This window comes from Synchiropus splendidus, chromosome 16 (genome assembly GCF_027744825.2).
Source record: "Synchiropus splendidus isolate RoL2022-P1 chromosome 16, RoL_Sspl_1.0, whole genome shotgun sequence".
NCBI classification, from domain to species: Eukaryota; Metazoa; Chordata; class Actinopteri; order Syngnathiformes; family Callionymidae; genus Synchiropus; species Synchiropus splendidus.
Window position 1 is genome coordinate 9,301,231 of NC_071349.1, and position 23,328 is coordinate 9,324,558.

At 42.1% G+C, this 23,328-nt stretch overlaps 2 protein-coding genes and 1 long non-coding RNA gene across 4 annotated transcripts; 2 read left to right on the plus strand and 1 right to left on the minus strand.

Moving 5' to 3' along the window:
* Window positions 1-4: 4 nt before the first annotated feature.
* tulp4b (TUB like protein 4b) lies at window positions 5-12,717 on the plus strand. 2 transcript variants are annotated; one of them, XM_053845661.1, is made up of 16 exons: window positions 5-879; window positions 1,292-1,524; window positions 2,039-2,308; window positions 3,308-3,436; window positions 3,504-3,665; window positions 3,732-3,912; window positions 3,982-4,089; window positions 4,149-4,315; window positions 4,641-4,865; window positions 4,937-5,171; window positions 5,410-5,533; window positions 5,779-5,872; window positions 6,034-6,127; window positions 6,193-6,336; window positions 6,493-9,737; window positions 11,263-12,717. In XM_053845661.1, exons 2-16 carry the CDS (start codon window positions 1,507-1,509, stop codon window positions 11,377-11,379), a joined length of 5,313 nt encoding a protein of 1,770 aa, XP_053701636.1. In that variant the 5' UTR covers window positions 5-879; window positions 1,292-1,506; the 3' UTR covers window positions 11,380-12,717. The 2 variants fall into 2 exon arrangements, with proteins under 2 accessions (XP_053701636.1, XP_053701635.1); XM_053845660.1 differs by having other exon boundaries at window positions 3,732-4,089.
* Window positions 12,718-13,649: 932 nt separating this feature from the next.
* slc18b1 (solute carrier family 18 member B1) lies at window positions 13,650-23,176 on the plus strand. The gene is made up of 14 exons (XM_053845272.1): window positions 13,650-13,793; window positions 13,888-14,021; window positions 16,986-17,081; window positions 17,158-17,231; window positions 17,970-18,117; window positions 18,366-18,522; window positions 18,592-18,728; window positions 18,807-18,908; window positions 19,794-19,885; window positions 21,080-21,175; window positions 21,246-21,320; window positions 22,007-22,100; window positions 22,312-22,358; window positions 22,507-23,176. Exons 1-14 carry the CDS (start codon window positions 13,766-13,768, stop codon window positions 22,571-22,573), a joined length of 1,347 nt encoding a protein of 448 aa, XP_053701247.1. The 5' UTR covers window positions 13,650-13,765; the 3' UTR covers window positions 22,574-23,176.
* On the minus strand, window positions 17,705-21,997 carry LOC128747400 (uncharacterized). Its single transcript, XR_008412679.1, has 3 exons — window positions 21,587-21,997; window positions 21,226-21,478; window positions 17,705-20,747 (listed from the first exon to the last, which is right to left on the minus strand). It is a non-coding gene; the product is annotated as an uncharacterized LOC128747400 (long non-coding RNA).
* Window positions 23,177-23,328: the final 152 nt, after the last annotated feature.

Below are 23,328 nucleotides of genomic sequence, written 5' to 3' on the forward strand. Positions count from 1 at the left end.
CAGAATTCAACTTTTTGGACCCAAAATCTTTGCACCGTTCTGGGAGATCTTTTCTACACTTTGTCTAAGTTTCATATTTCTGCTCTGAGAAAACACGATCCCTAGAAATTAATTAAAACGGGGACACGCTTTTTGAACCCAAATTTTCTTTGCTTCAAGCTGAACAGCAGCTCTCTTACCAGTGCAAAATTCAGATCAGAATAACAGAGTGTTGGGGACTATGAGGTGAAAAACAAACCTCAAATACAACCAGACTTGATGTGTAGGTGCATATCAGATGACGAGATGATGTCATGCTGGAAGTGTGTGTCGGTCAATGGGGAGACATGTTTGGATGGGTTAATTCTGTTGGTCAAATATGAAATGGAAGGATTATAACGTGACTGACTGGTCACTAGGTGGCTGTTCGACTGCATGGACTCATGCAATGGTGGTAGGAAGGAGGACTGGATGAATGAATGATGCTGGCTGGAAGAAAATATATGGACTGACAGACAGATAAAAGGATTGGTAAATGTGCAATAGACAGACAAACAGCAAGAACGTCACTGTCATGCTCATAACGTTACTTAAATTTCTGATCGAGACCTTTTCTTTAAGTTGCCATGTTTAATAAATCCACCGTTTTGTTCTCTTAAACGCATTGTTTTTTTTTCTTTAGACTGTGGTTCCCATTTCAAAAGAAATTCCTTCGTTACAGATCAGGAATAAACAGCTCGCGAACAAGGTTTTGCTATAAACATGTTCAGAGGGTTCGGATTTTTCTCTTCTTTTCGGAGGCATGGCAACCCCTTTTAAAGCCACAGCCCCTCAAGTGCGCCAGTAGCGAGGAAGCTGGCAACACGACCGTCCTGTGCGCACACGACCAGCGGCTGCAAGGTATGTACTACTGCGGTGATTTCTCTGTTCGAACTGGCGATACATGCTAAATCTGTTTATCTAACATTTGCAAGCTCAGAAGGCTGTCAGGAGTCTTAATATCTGAAACGCTACTTGAGTAAACACAGAGGAAACTCTATATGTATATCACATTCTGCGTGCTGGACTTGGTATATAATCGTGTTCGGGGTCAGATTTTAACTCTGTTTTAACGCATTTTGTGGTGCACAGCAGCTGTGAGGTTTTACGTAAAACACAGGCAGCATCAGTATCCATGGAGACAGCCAGTATCCTTCAATGCAGAGATGATGTTGCATGGAAACATGATGGGACATGGACTGAATGAATTCCAAGGTTGGTGCGATATTTTGGGTAGCAACTAAAATATGGTTTTCATTGTGTTCCTAAACAGGAAACCCAGAACCAGGGACTGTCTTGTGATCACCTCATTCTCTGGAATGATGAAGTGTTTTGATAAATGAGCGCAGACTTTCAAAAATATCTCTTTCTATATGATGCATTTTACGTGGACAAGAAATTGATTCGAGAACCAGAGCAGCCATTAACCTTCAGGGCCCCATCTGAATGTAAATATGAACGCCATCAATGGAGGGATTTTGACTCATCATGTCCAGGAACTATGAGGTAAGATTCATCTATGCTCTATAACAAAGACATATCTACGCCTTTAAGGGCATGAACAGCAGAAAACAAGGGAATAAATGATATTTTCTTTCCGTTAAATAGCAGAAAACACCTATATTAACATATAGATCATTGTGCATTGGACTTGACTGTATTCAGTTCATTTATATTTGCTTTCTGTGCACACAAAATGATTAGCCTGGCAGTGAGTTAGGCCAACAAAAGGGAGCTCAGCACATGAATCATCAGCAAAGACAAGTTCTATCCTTCAGAGAAACTGTGCTTCCAAATATATTTATATAAAAAAAATAACGCTTTTATGATTCACTCCAGCAATAAAAGAATGGAGAATGAGTATCTGGAGAAAATCTTCAAGCTGTCAAGAAGTGATTAATAAAAGCGTGACTGCAGTCAGTGATTTACAGCTGCAAGCTGTGCACGTGGACGCAGACCAAGAGCGCGAAGTGTATTTACTTGGACGATCAAAAATGAATGACGTGATTCTGTCTTCCAGCCTGGTCAATCAGTAGGGATGTTGGCTGCCGTGGAACATGGTCCCATCCTGTGCAGTGACTCCAACATCCTCTGCCTCTCGTGGAAAGGCAGAGTCCCGAAAAGCGAGAAAGATAAGCCAGTGTGCCGGAGGAGGTACTACGAGGAGGGCTGGCTCGCCACCGGGAACGGGAGAGGAGTTGTTGGGGTGACGTTTACGTCCAGTCATTGCAGGAGAGATCGGAGCACGCCGCAGAGAATCAACTTTAACCTCCGTGGACACAACAGTGAGGTGGGATCGATGACTCAAGAAAGATAAAATAATTCAGATGTTCTTAGTTTATGTTACTATGAATATTTAGTACTGTATAGTATATACCAGTGACTCTTAACCATAGGGCCGAGGCCCATGTGTTGGGCCGCGAGCGCCCCCTAGAGGGCCACTAGACATTTTTGTTTTACACCTCTGGGCTGCGAGATGCTCAGGTTTAATACACTTGCCACGTACGGTAGCAGTAGTGTGTCATTGACTTGACTTGGCAGCTGCAAACTTGTGATAGTTACCAACTATGGAGAAGTTCTTGAAATGACATGATAAAGAAAGTGATGGCGACCCCAACAGTAAAAACTGTTCATGAAAGTACTTGTTGAAGCAGTTCTTAAAATTATTTAGACGTTTATGGCCAGACTTTTATTTTGACTTTACTTATATCTTCTTTCAATTTTATGTGGAAAATAAATACATTTCAATTTTTGATATTTATACATACTTTTATTATATATTAGTTTTATTTTATTATATTATCTATATATATATTCAGAAGTTTGTTTTTGACTTTTTTTTTTCAATTTTCTCTACAGTTTGTATCAATTATATATATTTTTTCCTTTTTTTCTTTTTTTAAATTTGATGAATGTGACTTGCACCTGGTTCTGCTGCTGGTCGGACCTTTTGATGACGAATAAATATCTTTGCACTGATCACATGATTCCATGTCATTTCCCAAGGTTTTGTTTCATTTTATGTGTATGTAGATTAAATATAGTTGTTGAACACAAATGAAATGAAGAGCAATGAATCAGTTCTATTACTTGAATGATCAAAAAGGTGAAGAACCCCTGGTATATACTATAGAACATACAGGTTAAGCGATAGAGATCTGAAAGAAAAACTGATTCCCATCGCAGAGCCGTTGCAGTTCCACCGTGCTGTTCCTGCATATTAATCGTGATTGTGCTCTCTTTGTGCAGAGCCATCTGTGTATGTGAGCTCAGTCTTGCTGTTTTGCAGGTTGTCTTGGTGCGCTGGAATGAACCCTTTCAAAAGTTGGCAACATGTGATATGGAAGGAGGTATTTTCGTGTGGATTCAGTACGAAGGACGGTGGTCAGTGGAGTTGGTGAATGACCGAGGAGCGCAAGTGAGTTTTAAATCCCCAAAAATATGTCTGTCAATGACGAGGAAGTTGATCATAATCTTTGCTGCAGGTGAGCGACTTCACCTGGTCACATGACGGCACCCAGGCTCTTATTGCCTATAGGGATGGGTTTGTGTTAGTGGGTTCGGTGAGTGGACAACGCCACTGGTCCTCTGAAATCAACCTGGAAAGCCAGATTACTTGTGGCATTTGGACACCTGATGATCAGCAGGTATGTTTGTCAGCGAAACACTAGTCTTGTGGTGCGTTTTTGTTGGACAAACCCTGCCCCCCTCAGGTTCTCTTCGGTACAGCCGATGGTCAGGTGATAGTGATGGACTGTCACGGACGGATGCTGGCGCACGTCCTCCTTCATGAGTCGGATGGAATCGTAAGCATGTCCTGGAACTGTCCGGACTTCCTGGTGGAGGACAGCACAGAGAGTGACACAGACTCCGACGAAAATTTCTTGCCTATTGGTAAAAAAAAAATACTTCACTTACATTCATTTCATTTCGATAATAAAGCTGACAAATTTCTCCTTGTAGTGCGCAGAGTCAAGCCCTTGTTGACCGTCACCTTCCTATCCGGAGACATCAGTTTAATGAACAACTACGACGATCTCTCTCCTGCTGTTATCAGCTCCGGGCTGAAAGGTACTGTGAAACGTTTATCTTCAGCAAGGCCAGGTTAAAACTTCTGAACTGGTCTGCAGATGTGGAGGCCCAGTGGTGCTCACAGGGAGATCTTCTGGCTGTAGCGGGGATGGACAGACATGGAATGGCCTCAGACTCTGCTTGTGCCTCCATCATGAGAAATGCTGTGGTGAAGTTTTACAACATTCAGGGGGAACACATCTACACCTTGGAAACACCAGCACAGGTCAGTCCAAGATTGGTGGTCAGTAATAAATGTTCTTTATAATTTACACAGCGCATCTCGTGGCTCATCATGAAGGTCAAACATAACCCATAGACCAGAGGTCCTGAATTTACTGTAACTTCTTCAAAGCTTATATTGAAAATGCAAACATCAACTGAAAAAAGAGAATCGAGGGTTTGTCCTCATATTGCTTCCACTACAGACGTACTCAGCGCTTCTGTGCAAGGAGCGACCAAACACAGAGCAGATTTACTGTCCCTCACGGTTAGGTGAAAGTGAATCAACTTCACACAATCTCATTGTCTATTTTCACCATGTTTTTCAGAGGCCCATCACCACCATCTGTTGGGGTCACAGAGACTCTCGTGTTTTCCTGGCTTGTGGACCAGCTCTGTACGTGGTGCGTGTGGAACACCGAGTGGCCAGTCTCCAGCTCTTGTGCCAGCAGGGGATCGCCAGTGCCCTGCGAGAGGAGAAGGATGTGGGGAAACTGAACATGCCGTCCCTGCTGTGCTCTTACGTAACGTCAGCTTTCATACCCACCATCAAGGTGCGTCCATCAGAAAGTCTTTTCATCTGTGGCTCCAGCGAGCACAAAGCCATTTCCTCTGTTTGTTCCAGCCACCCATTCCTGACCCAAACAATATCCGTGACTTTGTCAGCTATCCCACATCTGGGAATGAAAGGCTGCACTGCACCATGAAGCGAGCGGAAGATAGTCCGGAGGCCGGCGGCCCATGCTACACCCTCTACCTGGAATATTTAGGTGGACTGGTGCCCATTCTGAAAGGGAGGCGCATTAGCAAGTTGCGGCCAGAGTTTGTCATAATGGATCCCAAAAGTGACAGTAAAGCAGGTGAGACTTGTGTATGGGTGCGTGTTTGCTTCACGCTGTGTGTTCAATGCGACAGAAGCGACTCATTTACATGGTGAACTCAATGTAGTGGCGTGATTTCATGTGTCAAAAAAAAGAACTACGAAGTGAAGTAACTGTTAATGTGTTACGTTTACTAATACTACTTTGAGTGTCCACCATTTACTATCCCAGCTGCTTAGATTTACTGACATAAATGGGTTAAACTCTCCCGATACAGAGGAGGTTTGTGTGAATCCAATGATCTCCTACGCTGACAGCTGCAACTGTTCGGACTCCAGCGATATTGAGCTGAGTGATGAGTGGGTGGGGAAGAAATCTCCCAAGTTATCCAGAGGAAGCAGGTGAGACAAATTTCTGCCTCAAGCTTTGTGTTTAATAGAACATTTCAAAATAACAGACTGAAAATAAATGCAATTTATGATCCACTTTAATTTCATGATTCACTGACAATGCACTATTGTTGCCAATAATGTTCAGTATGTGCAGTGAATCTTTTTGTCTTCACTTGGTCATTTGGCAACTGTCTATATAAGACAATTTAACTCTGACCAAGACGGTAAAGTGACTTGAAACTTGCTTGTTGAAGGATGAACATGGAATCAAGGAAGTCTCCCAAACTTTCCCGAGCTAATCAGGAAGGTCAACGTTCACCACGGTTCTCAATGGATGCGTTCACCGAGGTAGGACACTTGCTCTGCATTGTTAGTTAATCCAATAGAAATGCAGTATTATTAGATTCAAGATTCAAGAACACAAAAAAAACAAGATAACTGAGGATGTGTATGTCTATACAGGATCATATAAAACAGTTCTCTTGCTATTTTTATTTTGTTTTTTACAGCACAGTTACCTTGCTCAGGTCACATCCAATATCTGGGGCACCAAGTTCAAAATAGTTGGCCTTGCTTCTTTCCTCCCAGCCAATTTGGGTGCAGGTAAACACAAGAAAAAAAACTGAAGTTTGATCTTCAGCCTGACCTGCGATGCATTTGTATTTCAGTCATCTATAAGACCAGTTTGCTTCATTTGCAACCAAGGCAGATGACCATCTATCTGCCCGAGGTCCGGAAGATATCACATGACTTCATGAGCCTGCCTGTGTTCAACCCCAATGTTTTTAGTGAAGATGAAGACGATATGCCCGGTGAGTATGTGATCGGTGACTTTGATGTTTGGTCTGTTTCTAAAAGCCTGCAACAAGCTGCAGTCTACTGCTGTGTGTCTTGACTGTCATGCATAGTTTTTGATCAAACAAGAAATAGCAGTGGTTTCTCTAACGTAGTTCTTCTATCTTCTCAAGTGATGGGGGCTTCAGGGGTTGCAGGAGACAACCCCCCTTGCACGGTCAACATTCCCATTGCACCAATTCACAGCCCTGCTCAGGCCATGTCCCCGACCCAGAGCATTGGGCTGGTTCAGTCTCTACTTGCAAATCAGAACATTCAGCTTGACGTGCTCACCAATCCAACTGCCACAGCGGCCGCAGTGGCAGCTGCTGCAGCAGCCTCAGTCCCGTCCACAGACCACAGCCAGGATGCTGTTGCTTCGCCCTACCCCTTGCCTGCGAGATATACCAACCCTGGTCAGACTGTATTCAGTGGAATGGAGATGGGTCCTCTTCTCCCTGGTACACTACCTCCTCCCCCACCACCGCACCATCCACCGCCACAGCCACACCAACAACGGTCTCACTCACAACATCTGCAGGCCAAACAGTCGCTGCAGATGCAGACACAGCCGCAGCAGCAGCAGAAGATACACCTCCACCAACAGCAGCAGCAACAGCATCAGTCCCAACAACAGCAGCTGCAGCAACAGCTCCAGCAGCTGCACCACCAGCAGACGCTGCATCAACAGCAGTCACAACACCAAGTCCAACAACACCAACAAATGCAACAGCAGCCGGTCTCCAGCCAGCAGCTTCATCACCAACAACAAATCCAGCATCAGCAGCACCAGATGATTCTGCAGCACGAGCAGATGCAGCAACAGCAGCAACAGATGCAGCATCAGCAGCAGCAGATTCGCCAGCAGATCCAGGAGATGAGGCAACAGCAGCAGCAGCTGCAGCAGCAGCATCAGCAGATCCAACAGCAGCATCAACAAATGCAGAGGCAGCATCAACAAATGCAGCAGCAGCTCAAGATGCAGATGTCATTGCCCCCACCTCCGTCTAGCTATCCAACCATTTCATTACAACAGATCCATCTCCTGCCACAGATTCCTCCACCACCCACCCCAGAGCAAGGACTGGACAGACTCCTAAATCCTAGTTTGCCAAGGACTCTGCCACCCTCCTTCAGTATCCGAGATGGGTCTGTAGAGATGAGAAAGGTGAATCCTCCTCCACCATACCCTGGTACGGTACCAGCAGCTGTCGCGACTGCAGCCACGCCTCCTCAAACACTAGTCACTAACTGTGACAACCCCAGTGTACTGGCACCGGACACTTGCTTGAAAAAAGATGAGTTCTTGCTCCACCCTGTGACATTACAGTACCCAACCCCACTCGGGTATGAACGAATTACAACCTTTGACAGCAGTGGCAACGTGGAGGAAGTATGTCGACCTCGCCGGCGCCTTATTCGCAACAAAAACATGTATGCAGTCCATGGCATCAGTGGCTCAGCAACTCTTAAAGTCACATCCTCCGACAGTAAAAAGGTCCAACTTCCTTATAGTTCCGCCACACTGAGTCGACTGTCTGTTCCCAGATATTCCATACCCAGTGGGGAACCTCCGCCGTACCCTGATCCCGCGAATCCAGTCACTGCTACTCTTCCTCCTCCTCCTCCTCAGAGGATTGACAACAGTTTGATTCATGCGACTCTTCGTCGGGAACGTCGGGATGTCGGACTTAAGGTGTCACAGATGATGGAAAGCTCAAGAACCTTGCCCACCAAGGCGAAAATAAACAGTACATTGGCACTGGGCTACCAGCAGAGAGTTCCGTCTGCGTTGTACACCTGTACCCAGTGCAGCAGTAACAGCAGCGGCACCAGCGTCAGCGTCAGTGGTGGAGGGACCAGCAGTAGCGGTATTGCGGGGGGCACCGTAGTGAGACAGGATTTCCCTCCAGGAAAAGGCGCACATCACAGCACCATCATTGTGCACTCAAAAAGCTCCTCACCACTCGCCTCCCAGTCCTCCTACAGTCTGATGAGTGCTGTTGATAACAGCAGAGACCGCACCGTGTATGTAAACTCCGCCTTTACTGAAGACGAGACCCTCAATCAGCAGTGTCACCTCGAAAAATCGGTAAGCCAACTGACTCTGGGTGACGTCAACTTGACAGTCAAGCGTCCACCTCCCTATCAGTGGGACACATCCACCGCAGGGGAGTTCTGGCTCACCCCTGAGCAAACCATGTTAGGCCCCACTTCCGGCTCTCATAAACTACCATCTCTTATCATTAGTCAAGCACAACACTTGGACATCACTCAACTGCCTTTTGTCCTGGCCAATAAATCTGCCTCTGGTCCGAACACAAGCACACTGACATTTCCATCGGGGTACCAGATTTCCCTCGCTCCTTGCCCTCCTGCCGTTTCTCACAGTGGATCGCAACTACAGACCCTGCAGAACCCTCCTCAAAATGAAGTCTTATCTCCCTTCTCTCAACAAGATTCCAATATCACCTTGTCAGCAGGCTACTCCCCCAGTCTTGCAAGTATTGCCTGCTGCCCCCTCCCTCCTATGTATCCAGGAACAAGCTCCTGTGCTGGCCTTCAACTGCATCCCGTTAGTCTTCACCCCTGGAACCCATACCCCTGCCCACCTCCAATGCAAGATCCCCCGGCACCACCTTTGCCCACTAAAAATCATCAGGTTTTAGAGAAACCAATTCTCTCACCTCCCCCTCCAACGGCACCACCTCCACCACCTCCTGTGCCTCCCCCACCTCTGCCGACTGAGCCTCCACCCAAAAGTGCTCCGGAGGATCTGTCGGAGTCTGCAAGTAACTTCCCGGAGCCGTCATCTTTGACGGAAAGCCCAGTGCAACATGAGTCCGAACGATTTAACAAGAAGAGTCGCAAAAGGGTGGACAGTCGGGCAGACGAGGCCACCATGACCTCCATCTCTGAGGGCAAGTCCAAAAAGGATGGCCGCACACTTTCGGACTTCAACACCCTCATTTCCAGCCCGAGGCTTGGCAGTCGAGAGCGGAAGAAGCCAAAGGGATCGAGGGAGCAACTCAACAAAACCAAGAAAATGAGCAGGACCACTAATGAGTTCCAAGACAGCTCAGAGAGTGAGCCAGAGCTCTTCATCAGTGGCGATGAGCTCATGAACCAGAATCAGAGCAGCAAGAAGAGCTGGAAGAACAAGCGCAGCATGAGGATGGCGAGTGAGCTGGAAGAGATAAAGTGCCGCAAAGCAAACGAGAGAGAAGATCGCAGCCTGGGCAGTCAAGGGTTTGTCTACGTGATGGCCAACAAACAGCCGTTATGGAATGAAGCCACTCAAGTATACCAGCTCGACTTTGGGGGAAGGGTCACCCAGGAGTCAGCCAAGAACTTTCAGATTGAGCTGGACGGTAGACAGGTAGGAACAAAAGATCACAAACTTGCAACACTAACAAATATGTTTCTGTAGTGGGCTTTAGAGAGACCATTTGGAGCGCTAAGATTGAACCAGGTGACCTGAGCCTGTGTTAGCTCCAGAAAAAAAACAACATTCTTCTTCTTTGTCTTTCGCCTTCTCCCCTCAGGGGTGGCCACAGCGGTTCATCTTCCTCCATCTCACCCTGTCCTCTGCTTCCTCTTCTCTCAAACCTACAGACCTCATGTCCTCCTTCACCACCTCCATAAACCTCCTCTTTGACCTTCCTCTCCACCTTCTGCCTGGCAGTTCCAACCTCAACATCTTCCTACCAATGTACTGGCTCTCTCTCCTCTGTACATGTCCAAACCATCTCCATCTAGCCTCTCTGACTTTGTCTCCTAAACACCTGACCACATGTGCTGTCCCTCTGATCTACTGCTTCCTGATCCTATCCATCCTGCTCACTCCCACAGAGAAGCTCAGCATCTTCATCTCTGCTACCTCCAGCTCTGCCTCCTGTCTTTTCCTCAGTGCCACTGTTTCCACACCATACAACATTGCTGGCCTCACCACCCTTTTGGACACCTTCCCTTTCATCCTTGCCGACACCCTTTTGTCACACATCACACCTGACACTTTTCTCCAATGATTCCATCCTGCCTGCACTCGCTTCTTCACTTCTTTCTCACACTCTCCATGGCCCTGGACAGTTGCGCCTCAGTACTTCCTCTCCTTTCTAAGTCATACCTCCACCTCTCTAGCTTATCTTCCACTTGCACCCTGCTCTCACCACAGATCACAATGTCATCTGCAAACATCAGCATCCAAGGGGCTCCTTTTCTAACCGCATCTGTCAACCTGTTCATCACCATCGCAAACAAGAAGGGGCTCAGAGCTGAGACTCGGTGCAGTCTCACCTCCACCTTGGACTCCTCTGTTACACCTGCAGCACACCTCACCACTGTCTTATACCTGGCATACATGTCCTGCACCACTCGAACATAGCTCCCTGCCACTCCAGTCTTCTTCATACAATACCACAATCTTCTCTTGGCACTCTGTCTTACGCTTTCTTTCTTCACAACGCTCCTTCTGACCTTCTCTGTACTTCTCCATGAACATCCTCAAAGCAAACCCTGTATCTGTGGTGCTCTTTTTGGCATGAAGCCAAACTGTTGCTCACATATGATAACTAAAAACACCACTAACCTTGTGTTTTTGATCTTTAGCTGTGTATATTTGACATTTCAAATAATATGGCTTGTCATATTTCTCAATAAATATATTTTTATATCGCAACGATTCGTTACATTGAGATGAAAAAACAGAAATACTCAGTGTACAGTGGGAAAGTGAAGAACATTGCAGCCAAAAGAAGCACAAAAAATAAATCGGCAACAAAGGTGACAAGGGAAAACAAATGCGACTGTGACTCCCCACAAACACGTTGCAGTCGTAATAAACACAAGCAATCCATTCCAGCACCAGCATTATGCTAAATGCAGACTTCTGTTTTTGGTTTCAGGTGATGCAGTTTGGAAGAATCGATGGAAACGCTTACATCCTGGATTTCCAGTACCCTTTCTCTGCTGTGCAGGCATTTGCTGTTGCCTTGGCCAATGTGACTCAGAGGCTGAAGTGAAATGAAAAAAAAAAATCCTGAGTCATTATTTGTTGGGCCCTTTATGAAAAAGGATTAACAGTATGTAGATAGAAGTCATTGCAATATCATTTAGTGCATATAAAGAGTGTGTCTGTGGTCATTTGCACAACACAAATTTAACAAACCCTGGATCGGTTTGGCCCATGGTAGTGCCAAAGGAACTAGAGGAACTAGTCTATTGTAACTCAAAGGTAGCCCAACGCCATTCCATTTTTTAAACAATCACAACTAAGTCAACAAGTGTTGATAATATTTCCATTCATACCTTTAACAAACTACAGTTTGTTGTAAAACATGTAACTTTCACTGAGGTGATCTGGCTCTCACAGTTCTTATATTTTCTATACATGTTATTTCTATGAGGAATTGCTGTATTTATTTCCAAAGAACTCAATTTCTATTGAGCAGTTAAGCTTGTAGTATAGTTTTGATTCAACTTCATATATTATTATTTATAATATTTTTATTACTATCATCATACATTAAGTACATACTTTTTTCAGCAGCTGTCTTAGTATAAAAAATATGAATCCATATGTTCATTACGGTACAAACTTAAGTTACTGCCATTTATTATATATTTTAATGTTCAAACATTTATTTCCCATTGATTCTATACTTAGAACACCTTTTTTAAATCCCCGTGTGATGTGTTCTGTATATTTTAAGCATCAAAAAGCTGGTGGTGAGAGAATTTTTCTCTTTTAATAGCGCAGGCTCCTGACTAACAGACATCTAAGAATGAATAACACGTTTAAAAAAGGAACTTAATGGGGCTGTTCTTGCCCCTGGATGTACATGATTATACTTGAAAATTGCATTTCAACTGAAGTAGTTTTTCCTCTTTGAACAGTCAGTGCTGCTGAAGCTTATTTGCAACTAAGAACAATCACAGAGCTGATTTACTCGCTTAGCTGAGTGTACTCAGAAGTAGTGTTTATGCTTTGCCTATGTTTGTGATATTGTACATTATATTTGCTGTAAAATGTTGACTATTTTCATGTTAGAAGGAATGACACCCTGTTATTAAGAGTATGTAGATTTGGTGCTAATGTACAAAGAAACTAACAGTTGCTTATTATAGATGACAAAACCTTGAGAAGGTTGAAAGAGACTTGGTCAGAATGTCCACAGAGAGATTCATTTGAGTGTTAACGCTGCTTAAGAGAATTGTGCGTCAGTTATCAGCAATATTGTAGTACCTATAGTCAGTTGCCTTTTTTTCCTCCAATATTGTGAAACAAAAACAAGGTAACCATGGGTTTACATTTATGGACCTATAGACTGGCCAAACGTGTAATAAAGAATCTGTTCCAACTACTGCGTGTGTTTTATTCATTCAACTATTTAAAATAGTCACATGTGCGTAAAAGAAAAAAAAGTGTTGAAAAACATAAATATTTCTCCCAAAGATGTGAATGAATGATTGAGGCTGTTAAATGCGCAGTGAAGGAGCTCGAGTGAAAGTATTTATCAATATTTGACCCAAAGGTTTGAGCGAATCTTTAACCTCCTCTGAGAAACCTCGAACAAAATCAATACACTGAAGAGTCCAAACTGATAGTTTCTGTCAGAAAACAAGTACATAACTGCTTTAACTTGTGCAGACGTTGTTCAAGAGATATAGTTTTTTTTCCTCATTCATATCTTCAGGAAATAAAAATCAAAGATCTTTTTTTTTATTATTAATTCAAGAATAATTATAATATATATTCAATATAATTAAAGAAAAAAAAACCGTCAGGTTTCTTTGATACCATATTGTAATGCCACATGTACTAGAGATTTGTCTGCTATAATACAAGTCGCCCAATGCTGACGATTCGCATTTAGACACAGGAGGGCGCCACGGACAAAACGGCACAATATAGCAAACTGAAGCCATTTATGGATGAAGTTATCACATCATTTAACAACATCTAGGAAATAAATGATGTGATTCGATTTTTCAACGTTATTTACCTCACTAATCGTACACAATTTTTTCAATGACACATGATAATACTTTGAGGAATCACCATGTATCAATAACAGGGATTAATATTGTTGCACAATCAGCCAAATTATAATGTTTGCTAGCCTTCAAATCTTTAATATAAAATATATTTTCCACCCAACAGTTACGGGACAATGCTATTAATGTTGTGTGTACGTTCATATATAAGTTTTTGTTAATACATTATGTAATAACAACTAACAAGCTCGGGCTTTTATTTTGAAATAAATGAGGAAATTGGTTCCCTCCGTGTGGGAGGAGCATGTAGGAGCTAGTGATCGCGGTCCTCAACACCGCTCGCCTTGGACGGGCGCAAACTTCCGACAGCGACGATCTCTGTCCCGTAAACGGACTTCATGAACTATCAACATGGCGTCAGAATCTGATCAACTACAAGGTCGGTGGATTTATAGTTCAGTAGGTGACAAGTTGCGGCTGTGGCTTGTTTAGTCGACGTTTAATGACGTAGTTATTACTAACTTCACTTTCAGAGGGGCAGTTTGAAGCCCCGGCACCGCCCCCCAGGATGACCCGACAACAGATTCTCACCTTAATATCTATGGCATCTGTCAACTTCAGCTCTATGATCTGTTACTCTATATTGGGCCCTTTCTTCCCAAACGAGGTAAGAACATCCACGACACCACGCCAGAGTTCAACTTGACTTCACCCTGCAGTGACAAGAGCGAATGCCTCCCACATGCAATACAATGGATAACACATTTTCCAGAGAATAAAAAACATGTAAACTGAAAGTTATTTGACTTTTGTTTACTGGTGACAGATCAAGACGGAAGACTGGTGAGGAAAAGTCTTAACTGGATGAATGTCAACATCAGAGCAAACATCATTATGAAGGACAGAAAATGAATGAATGAAAGTTAAACAAGACAGTGAGATTAAAATCTTAATTCAAGGAACATCGAATAGGTCACACAAACTCACATGTTCGCCTGCCAAATGAATCCAAGAAACAGCGCTTGGTTATTACATTAAAATGAAATAAAATCAATTCTTAATAATGGAACACAGTTCTTTAAAGGAAAAAAGAAAATCAATTTTCTGCAACATTGTAAAATCCTCGATCACGTCCGATTTGAATGGCTTAAAAACTATGAGTAGTGTTTATGAAATACTAGTCATTCCATACTAGACATACAGATTATGACCTGCAAAACAGATTATTTTCCAACCTTTGGTGTCTTTTGTTATGAATTTTTGGGTTATATAAAACAAGAATTACTCCTGGGGGGTGGGGGGAATCTATATTATTGTTAACAGAATGCAACTCTTGTTTTTGAGAAGGAAAATACATTCGTTTTTTTCTGTAAAAATGTATTTTTTTATTTATTAATTGTATTTTTATTTATTTGTTTGAGCAACATTTGCCCCATTTATGACATATTTTCCAATCATAAAAATGAAATTTGAGGTTAAATTCCCTTCATGCGATATTTCAATTGAAGATAATAATTTCCTATCTTCCAAAAAGAGCAAATAAATCATATCAAATTGTGTGGGAACTCCCCTGCTTGAGACCTTGGTGATCCCATCTGAGACGCCACTCAAAGAAAGTCTTTTTGGAATAGCCAGAACATGGAAGCATCCCGGAGTGGCATGTTAAACTGTGGCATTTTTGCATGAGAAACAACACTTTTTATTTTGAAAAAAACATGAAATTTTGAATCAGTTTTAGTCATGAAATTTTGAATGTCGATTCAAAAGAGTTTTAAATGGACGTGTAATTCTATGTGGAACATGAATGTTCTTGGGAAAAATGACAAAAAATATTTGTATTTATGATATTGAAATTGTTTTGTGTTCTATTAAAAATATTGATCCTTTTAAAAATGTTTTGACACATTTTTTGGACTGGACCCTAAAGGTACTGGTCTATATATATATATTTATTATTATTAATATTTCATTCATTCATTTACAGTTTTTTCTGTCATGGGAAAGTCAGCCAAATTCTCCAAATGTGAGACTGAAAAATTTGCAGGTTGTCCTTCACCGATTTCCATGCTGCAGTCATAAATCGCCAGAGTTGAGTGACCTAAATAGCTGGAGCTGAGCCCCTCACGGGACACGCTAGTCAAGTCAAGCCGTGTGAAACACAGTTCATGAATTGTGGTCGGCTTTTTAAAACAGTTCTTTGTGTGCTACAAATGAAAGTTGAAAACAGTCGTAGTAGCAGTAAACCACAGGACCTGTGGGAGTCTACACTAGCAGATGAACTCAGCAGAGAAACTGGATTCAAAAGCCTTTATTCTCACCAGCACAGCACCTCAGCCTTCAACTGGACCTCCTTCAGTCAGTGTTATAAATGCGGATAATATACTTAGTGCTGACTGGCTTCCCACTGAGCTTAACTTGTTGCCTGTTTTCTTTTTTCTCGTGCAAGTATTTGTGCGGCTGGCAAACTTCTTAGTAATACTTGTGATCTTTGTCAGTTGGAACATGATCTGGTTTTGTTTCATTGATTCCGCAAATATCTCCTTCCCTCCCGAGACATGTCATCTGTCAATCGGGATTTAAAAACAAACCAACATGGAGCTCTCTTGATGGCATGATCTTTTGGGGTGCATCAACAAAAATATTCAAAACAAGCAAAGAAGAAACCGATAAATTCAGTGGAGGTGTTTTGAGTTGCCTCCTACATCTTGAAACACAGAACTATTTAGTGTTTGACGTCTGAAAGACGTTTGCAGAATGTGAGTTGCTCCCCATTTGCGAGGGCACTTAGAATGCAGCGTGTAAAAAGCGACTATAAATCCACTGTGAAAATAAAAAGTGAGGGTTTCTTAATATATTTTTTGTCTTGCGAAAATTTGCTGAGGGACAAACATTGCAAAAATTCTGCATTGGCCATTGAATTAACATCAGTTCTACTACTCAGACTGCCACTGATAGTTTTATATTTTCTTTCAAGCTAGATTTTATTACAAAAGAAAAAAAAGAGCCAGTTCCATTTATGATATGGCACAATAATATTGGACTGAAATCAGGTGAAAACAAGTGACTTTTTAAAAGCTAGGAACACTTATTCCCTCTGAAATTAGTTACATAGATGGCGACAAAAATGGGTGTAAAACCGTATTTATGGACACAACTTCTAAAAACAACCTTAAACTGAGGCATCTTTGGCTCTAGTTATTCAGTTCTCACTTAGACTTAAATTTTTTAGGTTCATTTTTATATCGTTGAAGGCGATATTCTCAACAGTTGTAGTTTAAAAAAAATCCCACCCAGGTTTTCTTCATCCTCAGTGAGGGTAAAATGTGTTTGAACTATTTTGCTTTTATTTGCAACCAAGTTAAAAGAGCTAGTGATTCCTTAGCATCCATGAATGTATCTGCACTCCGCAAGCCGTCGTCTCTTGTATGTGATCAATGGTCATGTGGTCAGAGTCCAGAAGCCGAAAAAAAAAGTGCTATGAATGGATCTATCTGAGTCATTATTGGGAGGGTCAGCTGGGGCAGTGGACCAGGAGCACAGGGGACATATTGATCATTGATGACAAGGCTTGTTGTTCAACAAATACTGTGAGAAAGCCTGACTTATCTCAACTTATCTCTCTTGTCTGCAGGCATTAAAGAAAGGTGCCAGTCAAACCGTGATTGGTCTAATATTTGGCTGCTATGCCATCTGCAATTTGGGGTCTTCCCTGATCCTGGGCAAATATGTAAGTGCTGCGTCACAGTTCCAACTTAGTGTGTCATTTTTTTACGGTTCGGTTTCTGTTTTCTTTCGTCTTCTAGATTGTTACCATTGGGGCAAAGTTGATGCTGATCGGTGGACTGTTCATTTCGTCAGGATGCACCATTCTCTTTGGGTCAGTGAGCCGCATTTGCCGATGGTTTTAACCACTGCTGATGCACAACTTGTTTTAAAACAGGAAGGAGAAACTAATATTAACAATGTCTTAACATTAAAAACAGTCCCTGACAGGTTATTTACTTTTAAAATGAGGTCTGGTTTAACCCTGAATGTGAGTCAAAACAGACCTAAAGGGCCTGAAAAAAAAAGTCAGTATTGAAATGCAGGCAGGTCAAGTCAGTAAAGTGAGGTGAGTTTAGGATCAGATGGAGGGTTAGAGGTTGTTCCCAATCAATGAATTGATCTCTTTCTTTTAGTCTTAAATTCTCCTTTCTCTGATAACGCAATGCTCTTTACAATTCCACTGTGGATTTCAGCTGGTTTTTAGTGATCATTTTAAGTACTACAAAACCGGTTCATATAAATTTGAAATGTCAAATCGCATTTAAAACAAAAATGCGTAACCAGATTACGTAAAGCCTCTGAATATGTGGCGTCATGAAACCACATTTTCTAGGGCTTGTTCTTGTCTCGGAGTCGGCTGCATTTATCCTCACTATCCTGTCTCAGTTGAGCTGAATGTGGATTTTTTTGTAAATGATTTGCTTCTGTGTTCTGACTGCTGTTTTATCCTGGTCTTGGTTTGGTCCCATCTCCCCATTTGGTTTCATCCACCACACAAGATCTTAGTCCTCAACTCTCACCAATGACGTTTATGTCCAGTTCATGTTTTTTTTAATCCTTTCTTCCACAGGCTCCTGGACAGGGTCCCCTCAGGACCTGCTTTCATCACACTGTGCTTCATAGTCCGGTCTGTAGATGCTGTGGGCTTTGCCGCTGCAATGACCTCCTCCTTTGCTCACACGGCAAAAATCTTCCCCAACAATGTGGCCACTGTCTTGGTGAGTGTAGACAACAGGTCTGACTGGCATGTTGTTTCGCCATTCAAATCACGCGCACAGCTTTAAAAGCATTGTTGTGAGTGACTTGTTTTGAACACATGACCCTCGTATACCTCAGGGGTCTCCAACCTCTACTATCTGAGACCCATGTGACCTGTTTTGCTATCATAAATCTCTCGGAAAACATCTCAACAGCTGTCTTTTCAATTGAACGTCTAGATGTGTGTTCAACTGACTTTATGTTTCAGGGTAGTCTGGAGATCTTCACAGGACTAGGTCTCATCCTGGGGCCACCGGTGGGAGGATGGTTCTACCAGGCCTTTGGATACGAAGTTCCCTTCATGCTACTTGGTTGTTTCCTCTTGGTCATGGTTCCCTTCAACATCTACATTCTACCAACCATCGGTTCGTGTCAGAAGTGACTCATGATTCACCTCTTACAAGCTGATGATGGGTGTACTTCCTTTCACACAGAGGCAGATCCTTCCAAGGATTCATTCTTCCGTCTGCTCACCCACGTTAAAATATTATTGATCTGCTACGTGATATTCACTCTGAGTTCCAGCCTGGGATTCTTGGATGCAACATTGTCCCTGTTTGCCATGGATAAAGTAAGATCAGTCTTACAGCTCACTCCACCTATGATGCCCGTCTATTTCCATGACATTTTCTCCCCCCTTTCTACCTAGTTTAATCTCTCACCAGGATATGTTGGACTCATCATGCTTGGGCTGTCCCTCCCATACTGTCTCGGCTCACCAGTGATGGGCTACTTCACCGACAAATATCCTGTGAGTTTTAAGATGTGTCCTGAAACCTTTGACTTTGCAATGCAACAGATACATGGCTCTCCCTTGCAGTATGGGCACCACCTATGATGGAATTTTGCCAGCGATTTTAGAAAAAAAAAGATTTTAAGGAGAGTACATCGAAAACAAGACAAAATTTGTATTGTGTGTCCTGGTCTGCCCTGAACACAGTCCTAAGGAAAAGAGGAAAAAACACACAGATTAACCTCATGACTGATGAATGTTTACATGCTGCTTGTCAATCACTGACAATCATTTCGCACTGGATAACTGTGCAAGCAGACTCGCTCTAACTCATAGTCAGCTATGATAGTCAGCCCCTGCAACCCAACCTTCATCACCACAGAGCTGTTTTCAAATAAATAATACCCCAAAACTAAATACATTTTGCACTACAGCACATGGCCACCCCTTGTCTCCGCCCTGTCATATTGAATTGGTTTGGCTTTTTGGTACAGTTTTTGTAGTGCGTTTAGTGTTTAGATTTTTTGTTAGAAGGCTATTTGTGCAGTATTGTTTCATGTATTTTAGCGTGAGTGCTGTCATTGAGGAAGAGGGCTGCTCAGTCCTACCACACCAGCTAAAAACTCTGTGCTTATAAAGTGGCAGAAAACTGAAGAATGAAAGGCCAGGAGTGAAAGTTTATTAGTGTAAATATTTCAACTGTTTAATAAACAAGATAACTTAATGCTCAAGACCTGTTGCACATGTTGTCATGCAGGCCAGGAGATTTTCTCTCACACATTGTGTATTGTACAATGAACACAAGATGTTACTTGTACTCATTGTATAATACACAATACATTGTATAATTACTCTGAGTTGTTTTCAAGGGTAGCAATGTTTATTTATCTTGCTGATGAACAGGTCCTGCGGGCTTGGTTTGTGGTCATCGGAGGACTCTGCATAGCACTAAGTTTTGTTCTACTTGGTCCCGCACCCTTCCTGGGCATCCCCAGGTGAGTGACGAAGAAATGTTATCTTTATTTTTATTTTTAAAGATTGGTTCTCATTTGCTGACAATCTGGTTTCAAGGATTTCCTTTACTTAACATCCGTTTTGATCAAACATCAGATTTACCTGTTATAATTTAGTGACCAGTTCAGAGCACATTGCTTTTTTAGCAAGCATCTTATCAAGTCTTGTAAAACAGTGGCACATCTGCAGATTATTATCCGTGCCTTTACACCTGTGACCTACAGAAGAAGGCGTGTCACCGCCTTTTGTCTCAGAGGGCGATGGAAGGTTAATCATAAACTGTCATCAGTTTAATAACTCACAAAACACAATGACGGTTGTCATTTTGTTTTTTATGACCTTTGAGACTGACCGATTATATTGCATACTACATGACAGAAATTCAAGGAGAAAGTGTTACTGACTAAAAACAACCAGTGTTTTTTCTCTTATTATCTGACTTGGTCTAAATTCATATTTTTTTTTTTTTGAGAAGCTGCAAAAAAAAAACCCTGAAAAAGCCCCTGAATCTGCAGAATAAACTGAAGCTTATGATAAAATGTAATTATTTTTCTCAATAAGGAGCAAAGGCAGTTTGATGGACACATATCCGAGTATTTGAGTGGTTGCCAAAGTGGTCCTCTGCAGGGACCAAACACATTTATTGGAAAAAAGATAAAAGTATAACAAAGGAAACAAAGAATAAAACAATGTGTTATGTTTAGCTAAGCAGGCAACTCCGGTGATATACAGTTGCCATGACAAAATAGAAGGAAAAATGCCCCCAACCTGCAAGGTATCTTCCAGTGCAGCACGGGTGTCTCTATCTGCACACTTGAAGACGTAAATAAGACTCCAAGTCAGCTGTTGAAAACAAAAAAAAGTCAATGGTTCTTTAGATATGGGGTTGTTTTCATGTAAAAGTACAATAACAGAATAAATGTATCCCCTGATACTGGTTCACTCCTTTTTAACACAAATTTCACAATACACAAAAACATGTATATATATATATGTGTGTGTGTGTGTGTGTGTGTGTGTGTGTGTGACTTTTGACGCCACATTGTTTCCATCTGTACACATTCAACCATCATCAACAGATCAAACTACTCTGACTGCTACAAAATTGTACATGTGGAAAGTACTTCCATCTGACTGACAACTTTTTACTGTTTCCCTCTTTATGGCCTGTGCAGCCAACTGTGGCTGCTAATCCTCATGCTCAGCGTAATTGGGTTTTCTCTTGGCATGACAGCGATCCCAACATTCCCAGAGATCATCACGTGTGCATAGTGAGTAAAAGGTTTTGCTCATGAAAACAGCCAAGGACAAGAAAGTTTACCTCTCCCCCGTTTGATACAGCGAGCAAGGATTTCAAGAAGGACTAAGCACCCTGGGAATGGTGTCTGGGCTGTTTGGGGCGGTTTGGTCGCTGGGGTGAGTGGTGCCTTTCTTTCAACGTATTCTTCTTAAAAAAGAAAAAAAAAAAACTTAGAGCTGACTATCTTACAAGTCATTTCATTTTAGGGGAGTTCTGTTTGGTTTCCTCCATTTTGTTTTTCATTGAAACAACTGGTGCCTTCCAGTCATGTGACCTGCACCAATTAAAGCACACAGAAAGTACTTTCTCAATAAAACACAACATTTAAGTCACTGCTACAAATCAAATTTCCTATTTGTTTTAAGACAACATTTGAATTTACCTGCGTTTGTTTAAGTGTCGCGGTCCTCTTCTTCACGTCTCCAGGAGCGCCGTGACGCTACTGCCATCTGCTGTCCAATTGAGCTCATTGCACTCGGAACATAAGTAAAAGGAATTCTATTAGTTAAAAAAAGGCAACAATATTGGGTGAAAAACAATAACATTATGGTGGACACGATGCCTTATATGTGCTGTCTCAGGGTGTAGTTAAATATACAATTGCAAATATGCATTTAATATTGTTTTCCAGTGTGTGAATCCCTTCATTGTTATTGTATATTGTTATTTCAATTTCAGGTTCATAGTTTCATATTACACATTATACATTAGTTTGTGTCTTTCGCTGAGGACATGTTTATCGTCTTGTACGCTTTTTTTTGTATCATGGCCTTGACTATAATGTACAATTCCTTTTTTTTAGGATGTTCTACGGGCCAACTGTAGGAGGAGTCATCACGCAACACCTGGGTTTCGAGTGGGCCGCTGCAATACAAGGCGCCTTGTCATTATTGGCGGTAAGTCTTATCTACTACTGCTATACACAGCAGGGAAAATTGGTCCGATTTGCTCTGTACATCATCAATCTAAGATATCAGTGTGTGCGAGTTTTCAATCGTAACCGTTGTTTTGGTGGGTGGAAAATGGATCTCCTTGAGTGACCATTGAAAACTGTAGATGTCAGTGGTTGACAACCAACGTGACCACATTCTTGTCCTGTCTTTTCAGGCTTTTTTCTTGGCCGTGTATTACCTCACTTGGCCACAGCAACCAAGGTAGAGCTTCAGATTTACACCTCATTTATCTTTGTTACTTATCAACACTTGAGGGTTACAGCCTCACCAGCCTAACCACTCGCCTCCACAAAACACAGTGCATGAATTGTAAGACAAATAATGCTGTATATTTTTGTGTTTGCTTTAGGATCCAGAGGCGGCACAGACACGAGGACGAGGCTGAGGATGATGAAGTTACACCACTGATTGAGTGAAACACTACGGCGACATGTCAAGACAAAACCAAACCCATGAACTGAACTTGAGCAACTGGTAGATGTAAAGCTATTATTATTGTTATTGTTAAGTTGTAACTTGTGTGTCACTGTTTTAGTTTTGTTGTAGAAGTTTTTCATTTGTATTTGTGGTTGTTCTCGACAGTCGAAATAAAGTTGTTGAGGGGGTTCAACAGCAGGACGTGCAGGTTCCACCTGATGGACTAAATGAGTCTTTTGTTCCGCTGAGCCGCGGCGATAAGGTTCTCATTGTTTCCCACATCACAAGACTACATGATGCTGTGACATGCCAACAGTTGTTGAGCAGCTTAGTTTTGAATAAATATACTCAGTGCCTTGATAAGTGATGCTTTATTTGTTCTGGGTTTTTTTTTCTTAATATAATTGAATATTTTGGACATTTAATCATGTCAGCTGCAGAAAGATTGATTTTATTTTGGTATTTATTATGTGTTGTTCAGTTACTTCAGTGTTCCAGTAGAAATCTCTCTGTATATTACAAATGGGAAACTAAAACACTTCAGTAAAATATTTTATACCTCATTTTGTATATGTGTATTAAACTGTGTTTATGTACTGACATTTATCTTTGTGATTTCATACTCAGAGACACAGATACTTTTCTCTGCTTTACAGTCATTCAACAACAAAAAAATATCCACTCGACGCTCTTAAATGAATGACTCTAATGAATCTAAAATAAAGTACTACATTAAGACGTAATGGCTGCCGTA

What these genes read in the sequence shown, in the direction of transcription:
- tulp4b (XM_053845660.1), top strand. An exon ending in TATCAGCTCCGGGCTGAAAG is followed by an intron (nt 4,090 to 4,148) that starts GTACTGTGAAAC and finishes ACTGGTCTGCAG; the next exon opens with ATGTGGAGGCCCAGTGGTGC. An exon ending in TTGAGCTGGACGGTAGACAG is followed by an intron (nt 9,738 to 11,262) that starts GTAGGAACAAAA and finishes TTTTGGTTTCAG; the next exon opens with GTGATGCAGTTTGGAAGAAT.
- slc18b1 (XM_053845272.1), top strand. Translation starts at nt 13,766, where the DNA reads ATGGCGTCAGAATCTGATCAACTACAAG. An exon ending in CCCTGATCCTGGGCAAATAT is followed by an intron (nt 17,082 to 17,157) that starts GTAAGTGCTGCG and finishes TTCGTCTTCTAG; the next exon opens with ATTGTTACCATTGGGGCAAA. An exon ending in CCCTGTTTGCCATGGATAAA is followed by an intron (nt 18,729 to 18,806) that starts GTAAGATCAGTC and finishes CTTTCTACCTAG; the next exon opens with TTTAATCTCTCACCAGGATA.